This window comes from Aethalodelphis obliquidens, unplaced genomic scaffold (genome assembly GCF_003676395.1).
Source record: "Aethalodelphis obliquidens isolate GAN/ISIS:26980383/991018 unplaced genomic scaffold, ASM367639v1 scaffold10, whole genome shotgun sequence".
In the NCBI taxonomy this organism is placed as follows: domain Eukaryota; kingdom Metazoa; phylum Chordata; class Mammalia; order Artiodactyla; family Delphinidae; genus Aethalodelphis; species Aethalodelphis obliquidens.
In genome coordinates this window covers 11,375,727-11,395,963 of record NW_020837954.1, presented here as the reverse complement: position 1 = coordinate 11,395,963, position 20,237 = coordinate 11,375,727, and the positions used below count along the sequence as shown (strand labels likewise).

The 20,237-nt window shown below is 38.9% G+C and overlaps 1 protein-coding gene across 3 annotated transcripts in view; it reads left to right on the top strand.

The window, feature by feature from the left end:
• The first annotated feature begins 12,516 nt into the window (after window positions 1-12,516).
• Window positions 12,517-20,237, top strand: part of BAZ1A (bromodomain adjacent to zinc finger domain 1A) — a 94,326-nt gene continuing 86,605 nt past the window's right edge. For 2 of the 3 annotated variants that reach the window (XM_027111051.1, XM_027111048.1), the window contains exon 1: window positions 13,509-13,645. In XM_027111051.1, the coding sequence (XP_026966852.1) occupies window positions 13,533-13,645 (113 nt within the window). In that variant the 5' untranslated portion in view covers window positions 13,509-13,532. Of the gene's footprint in view, window positions 13,031-13,474; window positions 13,646-20,237 lie in introns of those variants that run through there. The other variant, XM_027111050.1, reaches the window with a different exon arrangement.

Here is a 20,237-nt window from a genome sequence, read left to right as displayed (position 1 = left end):
TAATGGCTGTTTTTTGTCCCTGTTCCACCTAACAAAATTTACTCTGTTTATTACCGCCTAATATAAAAATCTTTTAAAATGTAAAAAGGGTATTACCAAAGAAAAATCTAAATGGCCAGTAAGCATATAAAAAGATAACCTCATTAGCAGTCAGGAAAATGCAAATTTAAGCTACAGTGAGGTATTACCACATACTCACCGGAATGGCTAAAAAGAGAGACAATACTAAATATGAGTGAGGATATGCAGTTACTAGAACTTAAATAATGCTGCTGGTGAGAGTGCCAATTTGTATGACCACTTTGGGAGAGTTTGACTATCTATTAAAGCTAAAAATATGCATATCCTATGACCCAACAATTTCACCCTTATCTATACATTCACATGTCCAAGAGACATGCACAAGAATATTCATAGGCAAAAACTGCAAACTAATATTCATCAACAGAAGAATGGATAAATTGTGGTGAATGCATATGCTAGAATGCCACATAGTAATGAAAATGAATAAACTACTGCTATGTGTAACAACATAGATGAATCTCATAAACATTGGAGTACAGGCTATATTCTCTTTCTTTACCTGGGTAGTGTGTGTGTGTGTGTGTGTGTGTGTGTGAGAGAGAGAGAGAGATAATTCATTGAGCTGTGTATTTATTTTGTGCGTTGTTCCATGTAATTCACAATAGAAAGGATTTTTTAAAAAGTGTGTGTGTATATATAGTATATATACATATATATGGTATATATAGTATATACACGCTCAGACTCTTGAATAGTATGTTGAATATAATTTTAACTTTTCTTAATGATTTAGAGGCACTAAATTGTTGGTATTTCTGGGCTGGAATACACTTGATTTATGTGGAACTTTTTGTCCTACCATTAACTGACTCCAAATCCATGCTTCTTAAATTCTTGTATCTGGTTCTGAGTGTGTATCTTGAGTCAGAAGCGGTCTGAGTCACCTTCTGAGTGGTAGAAATGAAATCTGACTTTTATACTAGCTTGTAGTTATCTCTACTTTCCAATGAAATACATGATACAATAAATATGAATTTGTATCTTCTTGTTTGTATTAGAAAGCTCTTAAAAATGTGAAAGGACAGGGAGATCAGCTCGGTGCTTTGTGACCACCTAGAGGGGTGGGATAAGGAGGGTGGGAGGGAGACGCAAGAGGGAAGAGATATGGGGATATATGTATGCATATAGCTGATTCACTTTGTTATAAAGCAGAAACTAACATACCATTGTAAAGCAATTATACTCCAATAAAGATGTTAAAAAAATGTGAAAGGAAAAATTCCTCTAGTTGATTTCAAGAAAAAAGTTAGCCAATTTTCTGACTTATCCAACATCTTACTGTGATGACAGTATTTACAGGAGATGGTCCTGTTCCTTTCTTAAAGATACTCTTATGTGTGACAAAGTGAGAGAGTGGCATGGACATATACACACTACCAAACGTAAAATAGATAGCTAGTGGGAAGCAGCCGCATAGCACAGGGAGATCAGCTCGGTGCTTTGTGACCACCTGGAGCGGTGGGATAGGGAGGGTGGGAGGGAGGGAGACGCAAGAAGAAAGAGATATGGGAACATATGTATGTGTATAACTGATTCACTTTGTTATAAAGCAGAAACTAACACACCATTGTAAAGCAATTATACTCCAATAAAGATGTAAAAAAAATAAAATAAAATAAAAAGATACTCTTATGGATGTAAAAATACAATTCTTTTAAAGCCGGGATAAGGTCACTTCTCATCAATCAAGAAAGGACTTTTCAGGAGTGGTCAGAATGGTTAAATGTTGTAGACAAACTGAGAGACATGAGGACTGTAAACAACCTTTCAAAGGAAAATGAGGTAGCAGATGGTTAGAAGAGTGCTGTGGAATATGGGGTATGGTGTGGAGCGAGAAAAAGGAATGGAAATAGGGACAAGTAGAGTCATTTTTCAAGACGAGACCTGTGTATTTAATGTAGTTGGACGGATCCAGTGGAAGAGACAATAATTAAGCCAGGTTTCAAAGGAGACTTGCGATAAAGGTTATAAAATCAACAACTTCGGTGGAAGGGTTAATCTTGGGAGAGTAAATTCGTCTTTACTTGTGTAGATGGGTGGCAGGGGAGAAGACAGAGGTGTTGTCAGTTAACAAATGTAAACACCAAGAATGCAGGGATCTTATTCTGTCTTCTTCCCTGATGTAGCCCGTCTCCAGAACAGTATCTAACATATAAAAAGGCACTCAGAAGTATGTGTTGAATATATAGACTTTGACGGCTAATCAATCTGAATTCGAATCCCAGCTCTTCCTTCCACTTGCACACTATGGGGTCTTGGATGATTTCTTTACCCTGCTTTACCTCAGCTTTATTATCTCTAAGACAAGAATAATAATATAGAATGTAGTTCTCCTATACATATTTGTAACATAGACCTTTAATCTGAGCCATTATGACTTTCTTTTTTTTGAATTTTATTTTATTTATTTTTTATACAGCAGGTTCTTATTAGTTATTTATTTTATACATATTAGTGTATATATGCATTATGACTTTCTTATATTATACTTAAATATTAAGCTCAGTGCTTGGCAAAGTGCTTTATACCTAGCAGTTGCTCTCTAAATGATTTTTAATTGAATTTTTATACTTAATTATAAGGACTAAACTTGCTTTATTATAGATCATAATATCTTTAGATATTTTTCAGAAGTTTTCTAGCTGTGGGGCCTTAATTTTGTTGAGATAACATAAAATACATATTTTATTGTTGTAAAATTATAAAAATAACTTTTTCTAAAAGTTGGTTATACAAATTAGTTAGTTTTTACATAGCTCATTCTTCAGCTCTTAAATCCCAAATACTTAGCAATACATTCTGGCATTTTCTCTAACTTCATCAACAATTAGGAAGGCAGCTATAGTGGACCAGGGCGAAAAGGTAGCTTTTTATGATAGAAGGAGAAACGTAGGTGTATGTGTAGCATACAGAGGGGAAGGCACTGTCAACTTTCCTGCTAGAAAGTTCTAAAACATAAATAACTTCTGTGAAGTAAGATTAATTGTATCTAAATTAATAGTGGAAAAAAATTAGTGTTCTCAAGGTGCCTACTAGGTTTAAAACTTGACTGCCCACTTCTTGTGCTAACTTCTGCATTTGTTGCCGTAGGGATTGCCGTAGCTCTTGCTTACAGCCTTAAATGAGTATAATTGCTATTGTTATAGACATCAGAAAAATCCCGACTTATGACCAAGAGATAACCATCATATGACAACTCTAAGTGCATTTACAATTTTAACTCCTTGGAAACAGATAAAGGCAAAGTAGTATTATATTATTTATTGTTTCTCAGAAGTCAGCATCACAACTATTTCTTGATTAGTCATAACTAAAAATATTTTATGATTAATTTATCACGATTTCTGCCCTACTGAAACTTACATTTTGGAGACTATGACACAAATATATAGGACATACTCACCTAAGTAAAACTGCTCCAGCAAGAATTCAAACCACTATCAAGATGACATACAGTGGTAAAGTTTATATTACTTAGTAACACCAAAAAGGAGGAATAAGATGGTAGCTCTGAGGAAATCAAAGTGAAGGAAAAAAGGTTTTTTAAGGATAAGGTGGGCTTGAATTTGTTAGTAGGCAAAAAAAAAAAAAAAAAGGAGAAACTGAAGTGGGGAGATACAAGAGAAAGAAGTCATGGAATAAGAACCTAGAGGTTGAAAGAAATATGATCAAAGGCACAGCTGTAGCCTTGGAAAGGAGAAGACAATAGGGAAGGAAAAGAAGGTGGGGTGAAAAGGAAATTTGGGCTGAGAACAGAAGTTGTTCTCAATCTGACCGGCCCAGATTTTGTAAATAAATTAGGAGTCAAGGTGTGGCTAAGAAAGGAAGATCAGGTGAGAGGCTTGAGAAAAATGAAAAGAGGTTTAGAAAAACTGTTGTAGGGTGTTCAATAGATTGTCAACGTGAGATGACTTTAAAGGAGGTTAGCGTGTCTGTGCGGCCCTAAGATGTGTCTGTGAGGCTCTAAGATTAGAGAGCACATTTTGTAGTACCTTCCAGTGATCAATCAGGAAGAGGCAACAGAAAGCAAATGCTGGGGGTTACTCATGGTGGGAATAGGAGTGCTGGTGAGTGTCTAGAGCATCCTGCTACTTGAGCTGAGCACTTGAGTAGAGGAAAGAATATCAAGAGGTTTATTTATTTAGCAAGTATTAACTATTTACTGTATACCCATCAACTTTAGTAGCTTTTAAAATCATATTTCTGGAAACAGTTCCCTAATCTATAGCCTCAATCCTGATTTCTCTTTTGATTTCAGAGCCCAGTCTTCCTACTGCTTTGCTATTCCATATCTAAAATGCAATGCTTCATCTTCCTCCCAAACCTATTTCTATACCCGATTACCCCAATTTTGTTAATGTTATTACCTTTCCAGTCTCCTAGATCTGAAATTTTTGAGTCATCTCTGACTTTTCCTCTCCTTTCTTTAATGTGTCATCAAGTTCTGTCACTAAATACATCCACTGAAATATTTCCCCTGGCTTTAATTCAGCCTGGCAATAATTCAGGCTGTTGTCATTCCATATTCGTACTTTTCCTGTGTCTTCTCAATTGTTTCCCTGCCTCCAGGTTCTACCCAATACAGTCAGTCTTACATACCACACCCAGTTTAATCTTTATAAAATGTCAGTTTGATGACTCATTCCTCATCTCAAAATATCTTCAAGAAGCTGTGGTAGAGTCCCCAAGGAAACAAGAAGACCCTAGAAGAGCTCATATTCCAGTGAGAATAGGAGCAGTTAATGTAGTCAGGAGGAGATATTGGTTTAGAACAGGTTTCCCTGAGGAGTGACGGGAGACGAGAAAGGATGGAAGAAAGCTGGGAAACACCAGGGTTTAGGGGAATAGGCTGAGGAGGAAGAGGTGATGCCAAAGAGACTCGGGGCAGTTCAGAGGGGTAGGAGGAAAACCAGGGGAGAGTGTGTCACAAAGGCCAAGGTAGGAGAGGATGTCAAGGAGCAGAATGAATAAGGTGTACTCTTCCTTCGTTAGAGTCTATTGGATTTGGCAATTAGGGATTCAAGAATCAAAAGCAGCTTTAGGGGAGGATGGGGAGGCTACAGAGGGTTAAGAAATAAAAAAGTAGAAACAAGGAGCATAGGTTTCCTTTTTTAAATGTTGGTTGAGAAGAGAAGAGAAATAGTGCTGAAGATAAAGAAAGATGTACTTAATCCTCCCCCCCCCCACCCCATGAAAGAAACTTGCACTAGATTACAGCCTAAGGGCAGAGATCTCAATGGTGAAGGAAAGCCTGATATTGGATAGAAGGAAGATTGATGGAGCAAGATCCCTTTGGAGGTCTGAGGAGATAGAAACTAATGAGGGAAAAAAGTCTTTGTCTGTTTATAATCATCCTCTTACTGTATACATGCTAATTCTGACTCTATATATGTTATGGTTGTATATGGTTAAGGTGAAGATGCATTATGAAATGACTAGATGAATTTTTTGCAATTTGGAGAAGTAGCAGTTGGATGAATCATGACAGAAAACTCTAGAAATAGGAGTTGCTAATAACCTCAGTTGAAAAATCTAAATCTTTCATTAAAGTTCAAAGATATCATTCATTATGATTTTCATTCCTATGAAAATCAGTTGAGAATTAAGAATATTTTCATGCTGGATGTATTCATTTTCTATTGCTACTTTAACAAATCACCAGAAACTTAGTGGTAGGTCAGAAGTCCAACACAGGTCTCACTGGGCAAAAATAAAGGTGTAGGCAGGTTCATGTTCCTTTCTGGAGGCTTCTAGGAGAGAATCCGTTCCCTTGCCTCTTCCAGCTTCTAGAGACCACCACATTCTCTGGTTGTGGCCCTCTTTCTCCATTCCAAACCAGCAACATCATATCCCTCTAACTTTTATTCAGTCCTCCCATCTATTTCTGACCACACCCAGAAAAGGTTCTCTACATTGAGCACTCAAGTGATTAAACTGGGCCCACCTGGATAATCCAGGCAGCTTGCCCCATCTCGGGGTCCTTAACCTTAATCACATCTGAAAGTTTCTTTTGCCGTGTATGATAACTATTCATAGGCTCTGGGGATTAGGCTGTGGACATCTTTGGGGGCTATTATTCCGCCTACCACACCGGACCGAGAGTGAGGTCTTTATTTTAAGAGGGAAGTTTGAAATGGTAAAAAGAGAGATGTTTAGTATTGGGGAATTTGGTTTTTGTACTTGAAATAGGCAAGATGCTTGTTCTGGTAGGTAAACCAGTTCCTAGACGCCAGGTATGTGGTTTCTAGATGCTAAAAAGTTACTGAGAAAGAGTTTACTCGTAGCTAAAAAAGCTTTTTCAGCTGAAAAAGATAAATTTCAGTTGTCAAGACACAGTGCCAAGATACACCCAAAGATGGGTGTTTTGACCTAAACATTTAGACTAGAGAAAATAGGATAGTAGCATGACTCCTGGGTTCTAGGTATGATGATGGCAACAGAGGTAAAAGGGAGAAAACCCTAAATACTTTATCTTATCGTGCCTGTAGCATTAGCACGTGTTTCACCAGGAACTCTTAGATTAGAAATTAGCGGTAATATGTTCAGAACTGGTTTCTGAATTTTAACTGTCTTAATTCTGTCTCTTCATCCATAATTGCCAGGTAGTCCATGTATGCATTACAATATGGGGCTAGTTATCAGTGTCACACTTGCAGTATACCATGAATAACCATGCTTCAACCACTTGAGCTAACTGGTAAAAAAAGACATGGTCCTAATTATAAATATTATAAATAATATTTATTTAAATACTATAAGAAAAAGGAAAGAACTTAGTACTTTTCTATAATAGGTTTTGAGTGCCTACTGTGTTCCAGGCATGGTAGTAAATCTTTTTAAAAGGATTTAAAAAATTATATAGTAATATTAAGATAATATCTGATAATAGGTTATAGCCTGAACATTAAAGAAAAAGAGGAACAAAGTAGTATATTCCAGTATTTTATACTCAGTATTAACAGAAATTAGTAAATGAGATGGTAAATATTAGTGCAACTTTTGTCTGGTAGCTATTTTACCAGATTAAAACTTAAAAATTAGCTTTGCAGTTGATAAAAATAAGAAAAAGAACCCTGTACTTCAAATTTTAAAACCTTCTACTTGTTCCTTATATGTCTTATTTTAAAAAATAATACTAAATCTATTTGGCTGAATATAGTATGACTTGTTCTGTAAATTGGTATATAGCTAATAATTAACATAAACAGTCTAGAGGGAGTTTCTTGGAAATGTGTAATCTAAATTCTATTTCTAGGTTAAGATGAAAGCAACCACCCATGTGACCCTGCTTCTTTTACTATAATCAAATTAAGTTTGTATTTTATATATCCATCTAACAGTTCATCCATCCAACAAATTTGTATTGAACTCCTGTCATGGGAAAAGCACTATGCTAGGCCCTGTAAAAAATTTAACAGACATTCTTACTTTTTATTTGCAGTTCTAAACTTATTTCCAATTGTTGCATGGAGGACTTTATTACATCAGCTATCTGTCCTGACCTGCCGCTTTAGCATCTAATCTCTGTATCTTAAAAATTTTTATTCATCTTTCTACGAAGTGAGAAGTCTTCCTTTGATCCCTGTCCCCTAGCAACTCTTTCTCCAGAGGCAACCAATGTGTTATTTTCCAATATATCTTTCCAGGTCCATTTTATGTATCAAGCAAATATGTATATACATTAAGCCCCCCCATACATATTTTAATGAACTTTTTAAAACTTTCTCATTCTTACTTATGTCTGCATACCATTCCATTGTATGAACACATCATAATTTTGTTTAATCATGGACATTTCCATTAATTTTAACATTATGCTATTCCTAACAAAGCCAAACTAAAGTTTTTGTGGGGTTTTTTAAAATTTATTTTTGGCTGCGTTGGGTCTTTGTTGCGGGGCGCAGGCTACTCTTCGTTTCTGTGTGCGGGCTTCTCATTGTGAGTGGCTTCTCTTGTTGCAGAGCACCGGCTCTAGGCGCTTGGGCTTCAGTACTTGTGGCTCGCAGGCTCTAGCAGGTTCAGTAGTTGTGGCGCTTAGTCTTAGTTGCTCCGCGGCATGTGGCATCTTCCCGGACCAGGGCTCGAACCCGTGTCCCCTGCACTGGCAGGAGTGTTCTTAACCACTGCACCACCAGGGAAGTCCCTAAAGAGGCTTATATTCAAATATACTTGTGGGATATCTTCCTAGCGATGGAACTTTTATGTACATTTGTAATTTTGGATAAATATCACCAATTTGCCCTTTATAGAGGTTGTGCCTGTTTCTCCAGACTTACCAACATATGATGGTGATCTTTGCAAATCTGAAGGATGAAAAATGTCATCTCAGTGTAGTTTTAATTTGCTTTTCTCTTATTATGAGTGAGGCTGAGAATTTTTTATGTTTTAAAAGCCATTTGTATATTTTTTTCTGTATCTCTTAGGTTATTGTGATTTATTAGTAGATGACAGGGAAATAGGAAATTATATATTAGGAAAATTATCCCTTTGTCAGTGAGTTGCAAATAATTATTTTCCAAGTTTGATATTCATCTTCCAACTTTGTGGTAGCTTTTTTCATGCAGAAAATTTTATTTTATAGAATTATCTTTATGGATTCTGGGCTTTGTGTTATGGTACTTAGCTTTCCCCACTAAGAGATAATTTTTTAAATTCTCCATGGTTTCCTCTAACAAACATTCTTGATCATTACAAGTTCTAAACTGTTTAGTGCATTGGCTCAAGTTCTCTGTTTCAATTTATATCTGAGCTAGATTAGCAAATCAGTCCCATGGAAATATACAGTAGTACAATAGTAAGGAGCTTGGACTCCAGAGTTGATAATTTTGGCTTTTCTGCTTCTGGGCTGTATGACCTTAGGCAAACTACTTAATTAACCTCTCTGAGCCTCAATGGCTTCATCTATAAAATGGAAGTAATAAATAGTACTTTGTTGTAAGAATTGCATGAGATGATTCATTTAAAGCCCTTAGCACAATGCTTGACAAGCTGGAAGCATTCATTAAATGTAAACTATTACTGTGATAATGATGATGGCCATAGACATTCTTTCAACCCCTCCTACCATCCCATAATTCATGACTTTAATCACAAATGGTTGAATAAAAAATGAATTCCAAATTTGCCAACATTACTACTTCAGCATTAACAAGCCAATCTCCTCTAAGCATAGTAGTTCTCAGCCTTGGCAGTACATTAGAATCATCTGAGTAGATTTTTAAACCCCAGACGCCTGGGTCCCTACCCCAGAAATTGTTTTAATTGGTCTAGGGTATGACCTAAGCATCAGTATCTTTCAAAAACCCCTCTGGCGATTTCAATGGGCAGCTAAGGTCTAGCACCACTATCCTAATACTAGGCTGAATACAGATATTCATTGCTTCTAAAGAACAATATATATAAATCTTTTATAGGCAAAATGCCATGAATTAGAAAGACATTAAAAAGAGATCACAGAAGAGTTGAGACAGGTGTCAGGTAAAGATACTAAGGAAAGGAGTTATAAAGTTGAAGATATTCCTTGTATATATTTATAAGACATCTTTCTCAGCTATACTCTAAATGCTTGTATCACTGCTACTTAGAGGTAAGGGACATGAAGTGTTTATATTTGTTAGATGTGTTAACTGAAGCATGGAGATAGGATTTGTCAGCTCTTCAGTTGGACAAATTTAAGATTCGTATTACTCCTATTGCCTTTCTGGATAATTCTCAAAAACGATTATTTCTGATCATGAGTAATATATCTTATCCCCATACACATTTTAGCAGTTCAGGAGGGATTTGTAATAGTATTTTAGCTCATTTACAGATACAGTGCAAGTAGGGTATACAAGAAAATTAGGTATTATCAAATCTACAGAAAGAGCAGTATGGTCTAAAGAGACTAGACAAGGAGTCAGGAGGCCTAGATTTCAGTTCCTGAGCTTCCATTTCCTCAGCTGCAAAATGAGAGAATGAAGAGTTACCAAAGGTTTCTTTCAGTTCTAAGTAATTACTGTCTCACCAAACCACCTAAGTAAAGCCTTTCTTAATCAGTCAAAAGAAGACAGGAAAAGTACACTAGCTCAAGCTTTTACAAATATATATATTTCATAGTCTTGTTTTATCTTTACCTATCCAAAGCAGTATACCTTCTCAAATATTAAACTAGGTCTTGATGATATTAGATTGATATATGCCCTAACTAGTATATTTACATTTTACATTTAAGTGGGGACTACTGGTGTCTTCACCCAGAGAGGTGACAGAGGGTGGAGGGTTGCATCTTGAGACTGGGGAGGATATGCTAGAACATGAGCTTTATGTTACCCTTCAAATCATGCCCTGCGGATAACTTCATTTAGGACCGACCCTGGGTCCCCCTTTTATTGTACATTTTCTTTTAATCTTTTCTACTTCTTTTTTTGCATTATGTTACTCATGATCATTAGGACTCATACAATCCTTGTATTGTTTATTTGTCTTTACATCATCTCTCATCTACAAGACTGTACATTTTTTGAGGCCAGGATACATTTATATTGTATCCCTCACATGAGCTAGTACAGTGTCTTGGCACATAAATGGAGGACAAATGTTTAACTGAGTTAAATTATTAAAATTTTAAATTCTTTTTCTTTTTTGTGATACCCTAACTTTCATAGTTTCCTTTACAATATTTCCAGGTTTTTTTTACACAAAGTCCTATTTTATGACAGTATCTTTACTTTCTGAATACAGCAATGAGCTTTTCACTCTCAAAAGTCTAGAAGTAGTAGTAAAGCAAGGAGGTGATCATGATACCAAAATATGAAATAACTAATATATTAGGTAAGTTTTTAGCAGTAAACATGTAGGATAACTTTAAGAGAAGTGTTACTTTGAGGTAGCTTAGGTATGCTATCAATTTGATCAAACATTATAAACATATAACAACTAAACCTTTTAATATATTATTTATAATTTACTAAACACATTCTGAAATAACTATGTATAATATTGATTAAATATCATAAATTAAAATAAATCCTATGTATGTAACTCAGAGAACCGAGTTATGATGGTATTGAAATTTGAGTCTGGTAGTAGGGAAATTGAGATGATAGTATTTTGAAGTAGAATAAAATTTCCATTTTAGGCTAGTATAAAAAAAAAATCCAGTTGTTTAAAAATTTGTATTTAATAAAAGTAAAATCAACATTACTATTTTTGATGGTGATTTTAACAAGATTATTTTAGCAGCTTAGCAAATAGTGAGATCTAAGAAAGATAAATACTATATAATCAGATAAAATTTCATCTATTTTTAGCTTAACAGTTAAGGTGGGATTTTGAATTGTGAGAGTGATGCTTCAGTATCAGTTGAAAATTATCCATTCTCCTTGTCCCCATTTTTTGTAGGCTCTAAGTTTTTCACCTGGGAAATTACTTTCTATGAAGGGAATTCTATATTGTCACTCAGTGTACTAGTTGGAGGCCAGTTTAAAACACCAAATCTTTGCATGCATAATTTTCTGAAGAGCTTATCCAGGCTAAGGAATATACTTGCTACTCAGAGCATTTCAAAGCCTCTTTGACTTTTGTATCTGTACACTAAGGTGCATTAATTTTATTAATGATTTTTGAATCACAAAATTTTATTTTGCTAGCCACCATAGAAGTATCTTAAAAGAAGTTTAAAAATAATAACTCTTGAGATTTGGATAGATTCCTTATATTTTCTGCTCCAATGTACATATGTACTTAATTTGAAGATACAAAGATGATCCCACATTTTTACAACTGAGATCATTTCATAGTATTAGTAATTAGTTACATCCTTTGTTGAAGGACTTCTTCAAACTTATTGTCTTTTAGACCCATTCTTACAGGTTAATCTGCAAATAAGCAAATGTCAAGGGCAGTAGCAAAAATGACCATTTAATACAAAGCTGGCAAACATTGGGAGTTATGTGTAGTTTCGAATATTTTTTACTTCAAAAGTCACACGTATTATATGCATTAAAATTAGTTCAACGAATGGAAATCATAGATATGGGAAAGTTGTTTTAGGGGAAATTTCACTAGTAAATTCATAATCTTTAAAATTCTGAGTGATTGAATTAAATACTGATCCCTTGCATAATATATTCAGCGGCGTATTCTAAATATTACTTTTTAAAGGTGTGGTTTTTAGTTTTAAATATGAATGGGTCCTATAGGCATGATGACATTTTCTGACGTATACTTTCTTGGTCTTTTCCTCTTTTAAGACTTTGACTGAATTGTCCTAAGTATTAAAGAGCACGGTGTCAAGAAAGGTATTTTCAAGATGAATGTTTATACAAGCAAAGTATTTTTTTAGACAGGTGAATTCTAATTCTGAAGAAGAAAATTTCAAAATACTGTTCACTTCTTATTCCTCATCTCTCTTCCCATCCTTAAAATACAAGTTAAATCTTAATTGGAATCCTTTTCCCATTGTGGAACCAAGCGCTGGTGTCAGACTTGAAGAGGAAGGCTTTACTTTGTTAGCTATTTGTTTGAAACCCCAGCTCTCTCCCCAGATCTTTGGGCTGATAATCGCAAACATGGAGGATGCTTCTGATTCTTCACAAGGGGTTGCTCCATTAATTAATAATGTAGCTCTCCCAGGCTCTCCGCCGTCTCTTCCTGTATCAGTGACAGGCTGTAAAAGTCATCGAGTAGCCAATAAAAAGGTAGAAGCGAGAAGTGAAAAGCTCCTCCCAACAGCTCTTCCTCCTTCTGAGCCGAAAGTAGATCAGAAACTTCCCAGGAGCTCCGAGAGGCGGGGAAGTGGCGGTGGGACGCGATCCCCCGCGAGGAGCCAGGCCGTGGCAGCGGGAGAAGCGTCGGCCGGAGGCGCGGAGGGGCCGGCGAGAAGCGACCCCCCGGGGGGACAGAGCCTCCCCTCGCCGCCTTTGTAGTTGAGAAGGTGGAGAAGTGGCAGCCGGCGTGCTTGCAGGTGAGGGGCTTGGTGTGGTCGCTCGGGAGCCGGCCGGCGCCGGCAGAGAAGTGTAGGCGAGCGGGGGAACAAAGCGGAGCGGCGCCGGGGTCCGCCAGCATCGAGCTCCCTAGCGGCGTCGGGCCGGCCGGCTGCGCGCCGAGCACGTTCTGAGCCCCGCGGCCGCAGGGGCTGGGGGAGGGGGCCGCTGCCGCTCCCGCACCGCCTGCCCGCGGCTGGGCGTTTGGCCCCATTGTGAACCGGCAGCCCGGCGTGCGGCGGTGGGGCGGCTCCGCTGGCTCAATACCCCGACCGCGACAGGAGCGACCTCAGCTCGGGTGGCAGCCGCAGCGCGTCAGTCACACAAAAGGCAGTCGAGCTTCCCCCGGCGCGCGGACCGGCCCACGCCGCCGCCGCCGAGCGCTCCCCACCTTACCGGCTTTCCTTTCCCTCCAATTTTGATAGGGAAGCGGGGCCGGCGCGGGCGGCCGAGGGTCCGGGTGAGCCCACGGGCGGACACGAGATGCCGCTGCTACACCGAAAGCCGTTTGTGAGCCAGAAGCCGCCCGCGGACTTGCGGCCCGACGAGGAAGTTTTCTACTGTAAAGTCACCAACGAGATCTTCCGCCACTACGAGTAAGGGCCGGGCCGGGCGCGGGGGGTGCGAGGGAGTGTGGGGACTCCCTCCCCAGCGTCCTTTTGTCTCTCTCCTTTTCCAAGAACCGGGTTTCTGGCGGGGCGACTGGAAAGTGACGGGTGGCCGCGGGCCCGCGTTTCTCTGGCCCCCGAGTCCGACACGGTGACTGAGCGGGGTCCCCGGGAGGCCCGACCGGCCGAGGCGCGCATGGGGAGAGCCGGCCGGGGCAGAGGAGGCTGGGGTCCCTGGCCGGCCGCGGGGACAGCTTCTAGTCGCGGCAGCCGCCCGGCCGCCGAGCGGCGGAAACTCCCCACCTCGCCCCTCCCCGCCGCGGCCACACGCGCGCTACGGGGCCAGTTCCGGGATCCCCGCCCGGCGGCCGAGGGGATCCCCGCTCGGGTCAGCGGCATGGAGCCGCGGTCCCCCAGTCCGGGGAGGGAATCCCTGCCCCCGGGGGCAGGAAACGGCCGGGCTGGGCATCGTTTCCTCGGTCGGGAGTGGAGCCTGACGTTGGAGCTGCCCAGGGTAGCGGCGGGGGTGGGGTGGGAGCGGAGTTGAGACTCCGGGGAGGGGACTCCCCGGCAAGCCCGGGACGCTAGAGCCTCCGCCGGCCGCCTCTGGTCGGGTGCGGCTAGGCCTCGGAGTGTGCGAAGCGAGCCGTGCGCTCTGTCACCGCCTCTTCTCGGTGACTAACTCCCGGCCCTGGGGAACTCGGCGTCTCCGCCCCCGGGAGACCGGGTGAGGAAGAAGTCGGGACTGGGCGGGGGAAAAGGAGGGGGAGAGAGCAGGGCCCTGGGCGCCCCCTCGTTTTCGGTTTTGCGTAGCCGGGAGCGCGGCGGTGGGAGTTGGGGGAGGGGGCTAAGACAAGTTCAACTCCAACCCCAGCCAGCCTCCTCTTTATCCCCCTGCGCATGGGGCCGCCAGACATGTGCCACTCGCTTTTGTTTTTACAAGAATCCGGAGCTGCTGCCTGTGTAGTTTCAACCCCTCAATTTTTAGTCCCTTGCCTGGTTTATCCCAAGAGATCCCCTTGTCCCGTGACACCAAATAACGGGGCGTTTTAGAGCTCTGTGTTTAAACAGGATCACCAAGTGAGAACCTGAATTGATCAATCGCTGAAACAGCCTGATCCTTCCTTTTTCTTATGCTTTATCCTCTCCACTCAGAAGGAGTCCCTTTGTGACTTAGAAACCAAGTGTTATAGCAACCAAATAAATTGTGTGTAGGAGGCACCTTTTCTGAGTGGGGGCTTGCTGGAGGGAGGGCGTTAAGCAAACTCAGCACCTGTCTGAGAAATGACTAGTGAAGTTAGAAAGGACAGTTCCTTTGAGCTTTTATTTTAAGCAAGCCTTCTTTTTTCTTCGGCTCCACAGGAGTTACACGTAAACATGTCATATCTAGAGAAGTTTTTCAGCAGACAGTACTTTTAAATACGAGTGCACATCTTACTCTGCTCCTGTACAGACTTGTTTTGTTACTCAAATAGAGTTCAGTCTTGTAACTACTTAAGTGAATTTGGATTAAGTAACTTGACAAGGATGATGTCTTACTTTTAAAGAAGATTTAGGTTAAAATCCTTGGTAATTCTGAATTTTTTTCAAGAAGTTGTATTTAAAAGCACCAACAAGATAGGAAATGGGCTTAAATTTAAACTTCTTTTATGTAAACAGTCTTTTTGAGACACTCTTCTCACTTTAGAAGGGAGCATAAATATGGCCCCTAGCCTCTTTGAATTTGAACACTTTTCAGATACTTAGGTTCTTGATGATAGAGGAGGAGATTTTTGGTATTCCAAACCTACCTTCCATTAATGTTAAGGAACTGTGTCCCCTGTAGTCTTATGACATTAAAATTAAAATGTTTTAATTTTGTCCTTTGTAGTCTTATGACATTAAAATTAAAATGTTTTGTTTTAATTAAAATGTCTTTGCTTTGTGCTGAAGCGTTTGGGTTTTTGGAAATAACAAGCAGTTTAAGAGAGGTGATTGGTTTGGGAGCAAAGATATTTAATCATTTACCCTGACCAAAGCAGAGCTACTGATGTTCTTAGCTATTAACGTTTATGACTTTGAATTGGCACAAAACTGGAAGAAGACTGCCATTTAATTGTGTTAAAATTTGGATTACTTTCTCTTAGATGATTACAAAGAGATCTTTCTAAAAACGCGTTCATGGTGGATGGTATATGGTGGTCTGCAGATTATGGTAATCTGACCCTTGCCACAAGTCTGGAGAAACTATGAAGGAAACATCTGTTTTCACTAATTCGTTAAATCACAAATTGGTTTATGTGAATTTGTTTGAAGATTATCCTTTAAGTACATTATTTTGAATATTTTTCTTTTGTATTTGTCTGAAGATCACTATGCTCACCTATTTGCTCGGGTTTTTGATTTCTTGAATATAACTTTCTCTATCAGTCTCAAAGAGTTTTACTACACCTCCGCACCTTTTTCACTTCCCAGCATAATGCAAAGTAACTGCCTCTAACTCTGGTTAGTACAGGTTGCCAGTGACCTTTTAATTGCTAAATAGTGTTTTGTGTGTCTTACCTGATATCATAGCCTAACACTTCCTCCTTTGTCCTTCTAGCAGCAACGGTCACCCTTCATTTTATCTAGTGTAACATCTGCAGTTATTGCACGGTAATGCAATGTATTTGTTGCATCACATTTTCTCTTTTCCTAGACCTTGAATTCTTTGAGACAGGGACTATGACAAAGATGGTTACTTGGTGATTATACAGTTCAAACTCCTTTATTTTGTTTGTTTGTTTTAACTATATGCTCTTTAATTGCTAGCTCTTGTTTGACCTGCTTTCCATAAATAAAGAAGACTCATTAAAAATAGCACATTAACTGTAGGTGAATGCATAAGCTAAAGTGCAAAAGAATGAAACTGGGCCACTGTCTTACACCATACACAAAAATTAACTCCAAATGGATTAAAGACTTGAACATAAGACCTGAAACCATAAAACTCCTAGAAGAAAACATAGGTGGTAAGCTCCTTGACATACATCTTGGCAATGATTTTTTTTTTGAATTCAACACCAAAAGCAATAAAAGCAAAAGTAAACTAGTGGGTGGGACTACGTCAAACTAAAAAGTGTCTTCACAGCAAAGGAAACCATTAACAAAATGAAAAGGCAGCCTACGAAATGGAAGAAAATATTTGTAAATCTTATATCTGACAAGGGACTAATACTCAAAATATACAAAGAGCTCATATAACTCAATAGCAAAAATACCAAAACAACTTGATTTAAAAATAGACAGAAGATCTGAACAGATATTTTTCCAGAGAAGATATTCAGAGAGCCAACAGGTGCTCTACATCATTAATCATCAAGGAAAGGCAAATCAAAGCCATAATGAGGTATCACTTCACACATGTTAGAATGGCTGTTATCAAAAAGACTAGAAATAACAAGTATTGGGGAGGATGTGGGGAAAAACAAACCCTCATGCGCTATTGATAAGAATATAAATTGGTGCCGCCATTATGGGAAATAGTATGGGGTTCCTCAAAAAATTACAAACAGAACTGCCATATTGATACAGCAATTCCATTTCTGGGTATTTATCCAAAGAAAATGAAAACACTAATTCGAAAAGATATATGCATCCTCATGTTCATTGCAGCATTATTTATAATAGCCAAGATATGGAAACAACCTAAGTGTCCATTGATGGATAAATGGGTGAAGAAGATGTACATATACACAATGGAATATTATTCAGTCTTAAAAAAGAATGAAATCTTGCCATTTACAGCAGTACCTATGGACTGCTGTAATAATACCAAGGGCATTATGCTAAGTGAAATGTTGGACAGACAAAAGCAAATACTGTATGATCTCACTTATATATGGAACCTAGGGGAAAAAATATAAGAAAAACGAAGCTCATAGATAAAGAGAACAGAATAAAGTGCATAGTTTAATCTTTTAAAGGAGATAAAAATTTATTCTGTAATTTAGTTAGCAGACAATAATTTTGTTTAAAAAATTTTTTTTTTTGTCTGGATTGTTCAAATAAGGAGCAGTCAAGTCTGAACACCAGAAATTCTAGATTTGTGGGCTAGGAAAATGATTTGTATTACATAGTGACTTTAATCTCCTTAATAAAATGACTTCTGTTTTTAGGCATTTAGACTCTTGGAATTGGAATGTATTTCCCATCTGTGAGTGAATCACACTTTTCATATACAATGTAGGAGTCTCTTCCACAACATCACTGACAGACCAGCTTATGTTTCAATCTGGCTGTCCAGTGAAAAGTGTTTGACTAATTTATAAAGCATCCTGTTTTCATTGTTCATCAGCTCCTCAACTTGTTAATTCAGTCCTTTCAACTGTCCTCTTTTTACAGATGAGGAGGTTGGGATTGAGGCAGGAAGAGTAAGTCCAAGATCAGTTCAAAAACGACCTATCTAGCAACTGGTGACACTAGAGTTCTCACTCACATACCTAAGACTCTAGAGTTTGTTTTCATATTTACCATCACATAATGCTTATTATAGAGAATTCTTCCTAATATTTGTTAAAGTTTGCATAAATATGCACCAAAAACATAGGGGCATTGCTTGGAATTCAAGCTGGCTGCCTAGATCTTTGTGAAGGTACCATGATCTACAGTCTGCTCAGACATTTGACTTTTTTACTACACTCCCAAGTGATTAAATTCTAGATACTGTATGTAAAAACCAGAATGCCATTAATTTATAGGGAAAAGGGCCCTTCACATAGACCAGTCCCCAAACTGATAGTAAGCTATGTATGAAATCTAGTTATTATCAGAAGGCCCTTTCGTGAGCATAGGGTTTTCAAGGAGAGTAGGATAATCTTAATAGCTAGCGTCTTCAAGTTAGATGTTCAGCTCCTCTTTAGGAATAAGTCTGCCACATGGCCCAGGTATTTGGGTCTATGAGTCCTTTTTCTGTGGATGGTATAACAGAGATTCCTAAATACTTTTTTTTTCTTTTTTTTGCATTTTAACCTTTTATCTGATTAGCAGGCTACCATGTTTCTTTTCTGCAGACGGGATATATCTATCAGTTATTTATAACACGCCACTCTAAAACTTAGTGGCTCAGAGAGCCATCCATTTTGTTTGCCCACTATTCTTTGGGTTGCCATTGTGGTTGCTGCTCATCTCTCTGTGCTCTCTCATTTAGGTGAAGTCAGATGAAGTCAGGCTTGGCTGAGGCTAGATGGAGTAAGAGGTGGCCTCAGTCATGTGTCAGGGACCTCAGCTGGGATGGCTTTTCTTTGTGTGTGTGTGTGTGTTTTCTAGCTTTATTCGGGTATAATTGACAAACAGAATTGTAACATATTTAAAGTGTACTATGTGATAATTTAATATACTGGGATGGCATTTCTCACCATGTGGTCTTTCATCCTCAGAAAGCAACTTGGGCTTCTTCTTCCAGAGACCTTGGTCTCAGAGTTCCAGGAGGGTGAGAGTAGACATCTCTCAATGTCATTTCTGTATTTTGTTGGTCAAAGCCAATCTCAGGTCCAGCCCAGATTCAAGGGGTGGTGAAATAGGCTCTACCTCTTGTGAGAAGAGTGTGAAAGTCATTTCTAAGGAGCCTGCACACCTTCAACCCTCTTTGCAAATAGTCTACCACTATGCAGCTGATAAGATTTTATACTTGGGGCATCCAGATTGGATTTTGGATGTTCACTGATAATCCTTCTACAGTTAATCCCTTTTCCTAACCTCCTTCCCAATGCCAAACTTTCTCTTCAAAGATTCTCAGGTCTTATATGTGTTCTTCTGACATTGTTGCTCTACCGTACAGGTTATTCTTCTGTGTATTCTTCTAGGATCTCTCTGCGAATAGGGTACCTAAGCAGTAAGAATTGATATGTTTATTGAGTGCACATATAGTATGTTGGGCATACTGTATTATTTAATTTTCATATTAACTGTTTATGGAACACATTGTTCCCATTTTACAGAAGGGGAACCAGGTTCAGTGAAGTTTGTATAAATTACCCAAGTCATATTGTACAAGTGACAAAGCTGAGATTCAGATACTTTGCTTTCTTCTTCCCATTCACATGTGTACTTTCTCTTTTTAGATAAACATAAAAGTATATGTGGACTGCCGATGAGAATATATTTGCTTATTCTTGACACTGTACTTTGGAAAGTCTTTGGAAATGCTGAGATAATTTGTCCCCCTCTAGTGAGAAGTGATTGTATGTCTATAACACAGTGGCATAAATCACATATGTTCTGAGGAGCCAGTGTAATGGAAACATAGAAAATGGAACTGATAGAAAATGGAACTGATAACTGCTGGGGAATTGAGGATTCCCTCAGATAGGAGATAACATATGAGTTGGGTCCTGAAAGATGGAGCTATAATGTTTCACCTTTGTTGATTTCTACTTAAGTCTTCATTGTCTAGATTTTAAAAATCTGTATTGCTATTCCTCACCATAATGTCATCTGCAGATTTTAGGAGCCTGCCTTGTATGTCAGTATCTTAAGTTCGTCTGAGGCAGCACTAAGTAAAGTGCAAAGTAATAGTAAAGTGTTTTTTTAAACTAAGCTTTATAATTGAACTTTCCCCCTC